The 2,992-nt window shown below is 41.7% G+C and overlaps 2 protein-coding genes across 2 annotated transcripts in view; one reads left to right on the forward strand and one right to left on the reverse strand.

Moving 5' to 3' along the window:
- TIMP4 (TIMP metallopeptidase inhibitor 4) overlaps nucleotides 1-2,075 on the reverse strand; it is a 26,591-nt gene extending 24,516 nt beyond the window's left edge. Inside the window, exon 1 of the mRNA XM_010075755.1 lies at nucleotides 1,792-2,075. Within this exon, the coding sequence (XP_010074057.1) occupies nucleotides 1,792-1,921 (130 nt within the window). The 5' untranslated portion in view covers nucleotides 1,922-2,075. The remainder of the gene's footprint in view (nucleotides 1-1,791) is intronic.
- Nucleotides 2,076-2,128: 53 nt separating this feature from the next.
- Nucleotides 2,129-2,992, forward strand: part of LOC104463430 (synapsin-2-like) — a gene marked incomplete at its 3' end in the record, with an annotated part of 37,904 nt that continues 37,040 nt past the window's right edge. The window contains exon 1 of the mRNA XM_010075767.1: nucleotides 2,129-2,311. Coding sequence (XP_010074069.1) covers nucleotides 2,129-2,311 — 183 coding nt within the window. The remainder of the gene's footprint in view (nucleotides 2,312-2,992) is intronic.

Below are 2,992 nucleotides of genomic sequence, written 5' to 3' on the forward strand. Positions count from 1 at the left end.
TTGAAAAAAACAGATGCTGGCAGGGGGGTTGGAGACCTGCCGGTGCCAGCCTGGAGAGGGGGGTTTGCCCTCATGCAGGGCAGACACTCCACTGGTCTTCTCCGGCTCCTTTAGAGTCATTTTGCTCTGGTTATGCAAGACTTGTGGCCAAAGCAAATCAAATAATTCACCAGTAAATGCTTAGGGGAGTCTTTACATGTACATATATGCCAATGCATGTATAAAAATATGTATACGTGTATATATATATATATATGTATATCTTTATAGGAATGAATATTTACATCTCTATCATTTTATAATATATGGAAAGGCTATTTTAAAATGATAAATATTAAATGAAGGGATCCTTGCTATAAACGTTCCTTTGCCAAAAGGTACAGTTTACTGAAGTAGGAATATTTATATAAGTGAGACCTTGAGCATCGAGTCCAAATATAAAGGAGTTTTATGTTACAATCTTCAGTATATTTAAATATAAATTAAAAGCAGCATATAGCTACCCTTTGTAAAATGTATGTAAGAATAGAATAAATCTTAATATATATCATAAGAATGTCCAGAATGGTTTCCCTAAGGAAGATGGCTCATAATGAGTGTTTTGAGCCCCCTCTATACGGTCAAATTGTTTATTTAGGAAAAGATCTGCACTAAGTCTGTTGAAAATCTGACAGTTTCGTATGCATAGGAACGCAGCAGAGTAATGCAGTTCAATATATACATATATAGTTAAGCTCCTGGGAGCACTTCTGTTTTCTTTCACACCTTAAACAACCCCAAGTTTGTACTGCCTGGTGTAGGTAACTCAAGGAAAAAGATTGCTTAACAGGAGCAGATTAAAAACCAATTTAACTGATGGCCACAAAACAGAGCTTGGAGTTTGTCATGGCTACAAAGATTTTCTGTCAGGGTATAAAAGCAATTAATCAGTATGCAGAAGGTCTTGCCTGCCCCATAGAGATGCTAATTTTGTGACACTTTGGAAACTCATGTTCTACATTTACTGTTCACACTAGATGGATGCTAACCAGCCTTAGCTTGAGCTCATGAAATCAAAAGCCTGCAAAATGTCACATTTTCTTATCCCCATGCAGTCTAATTTTGAGACGTTTCGTTTCTTTCTAGAAGTTGTTTGACAGCCCCAGTCCTGAAACACAACTGTCCTAAAGCCTGGAAAGTTATACTTATACAGAACTGCTGCAGCCAGTTTATCTGCAGAAAATAAAGGGCCCGTCAGTTCCTGCTCAAGTGTTTCTGGAAAATGACAAAAAAACCCCACACCCAATTAAAGAAATTGTAGTACAGCAGAACAAAGATCAAGTGTTTCAACATGTTATCACTGGGGACTTCTATTTTGGGTTTTTGGTTTGTTTTTCCCCAAAAAAACTATTAAAAATATATGCATAGTTTACACATAGCAGCCATTTAGATAGAATATTCGATTGCAGATACTGTTAACAGTAGCCATTTCAAAGTTCAGATGTTCTTCCCTGCTTATGCTAAGTTAGAAGCTGTTCCCATTAAAAAAAAAAAAAAGGCACTAAATAATACAGCAATTTCAGCAGTTTGTAACCACAAAATGTTCTGTAAAAACAAGCCAAGCAGAACAGCTACTATAATTTTATTTTTTCCATATCCCTCTCTTTAAAAGGCATCTCTGCAGTCACTTTGTTTTAAAATCCTCGGACAGCCCAAGGCACCTGCTGTACAAAAAGCCACCGGAGCAGTTCGATAGCCCCATCTGATTCCCTACTGTCCATGCGAGGTAGAGCCCGGGGCCGGGTGACTCACCTAGAGCTGCGTCGCAGATGAGCTGCTGCGGGTGCGCGGGGGCACAGCTGCACGCCTCCACCAGCTCCTCCAGTCTGTGGGTCAGCAGCAGCAGCACTGGGAGCAACACGGTACTGGGTGCAGGGTGCATGGTGCCTCAAGCACAGCTCACCAGCCAGCCGAGGGAAAATGCTCCTTAGGGTTGGGTGTGTATCTACACGTCTAAGAGCTCTCTGATGTCGTGCGCAGCTGGGTTTCAACAGGCGCGGGTGGTTGAGGAAAGCCCTCTAACGCTCACTCTGAGCATACGCTGCTGTTCACTGACTTCTGAGTTCCCTGGCATGGGACTCTCTTATTTATGGCCCTGCCACAGCTCCTGGCTCCGCCTTCCTCGAAGGAAAAAGCCCATGGCTGGCGACAGCGAGTGTATCCGAAGAGGGTTACCTTAGCCAGCGCTGCCGTGGTGCTGCTGGGAGGCAGTGAACGCTTCCTCATCAACAGCCTGGACAAAAACGTCTTTTACAAGTGTCTGAAGCTGCTTGTATGATCTTTAGCAGAAGAGAGATTTTATCTTTTTCTGGTAAATTTCCTTCCAGTTTGAATGGAAAAAGTTGTGCTGCGTTCTCTGTTTTGGTGAAGCAAACAAAGCTGTCCTGTTTCCAGCTCTGTTTTCATTCGCAGCCCCTCATCTTCCCCTGCACTTCTGGGCAGTTTCTTGAAGTGACGTCCCTGTGTGCAGGCTGGACAGAACGTCATTCATGAAAAGGCAATGTTTCAATGCTCTGTTTGTGAGCCTCAAACAATTGGTAGTTACAAGGAATAAAAAATAAAAGCTGCAGTAAAAAGCATTTTTTTATTATTTCATCCCAGATTTAATTTCAAATAAGAAGGAAAAATATGCCACTGGTGTATACTGGAGGCACAGCTCTTTCTCTGCATTCCTTCGGAGTGTAAGTCCTGGTCACCGCAGATCTGTGGCTGTATTTTCTGGCTCATGTTATACATGCAACACAGACATGAATACAAGAGTTCAGAAATCTTTTCCAACTTCGGATCTTTTGTTGGTACAACCATCTCGCTATGTGTAACATGTATGCACCATCTTTTGGTAAAGAAGTTGTTTGTAGACAGAGTAGCTTGTTCTCTTTATATAGGTGTGTGCATATTTCACAGCAGCAGGTTTATTTTATCTTTGAACGGTGAGAGGTCAATTTTACAACTA

The sequence above is a fragment of the Pterocles gutturalis genome, unplaced genomic scaffold (assembly GCF_000699245.1).
Source record: "Pterocles gutturalis isolate BGI_N339 unplaced genomic scaffold, ASM69924v1 scaffold40306, whole genome shotgun sequence".
Lineage (NCBI taxonomy): Eukaryota > Metazoa > Chordata > Aves > Pterocliformes > Pteroclidae > Pterocles > Pterocles gutturalis.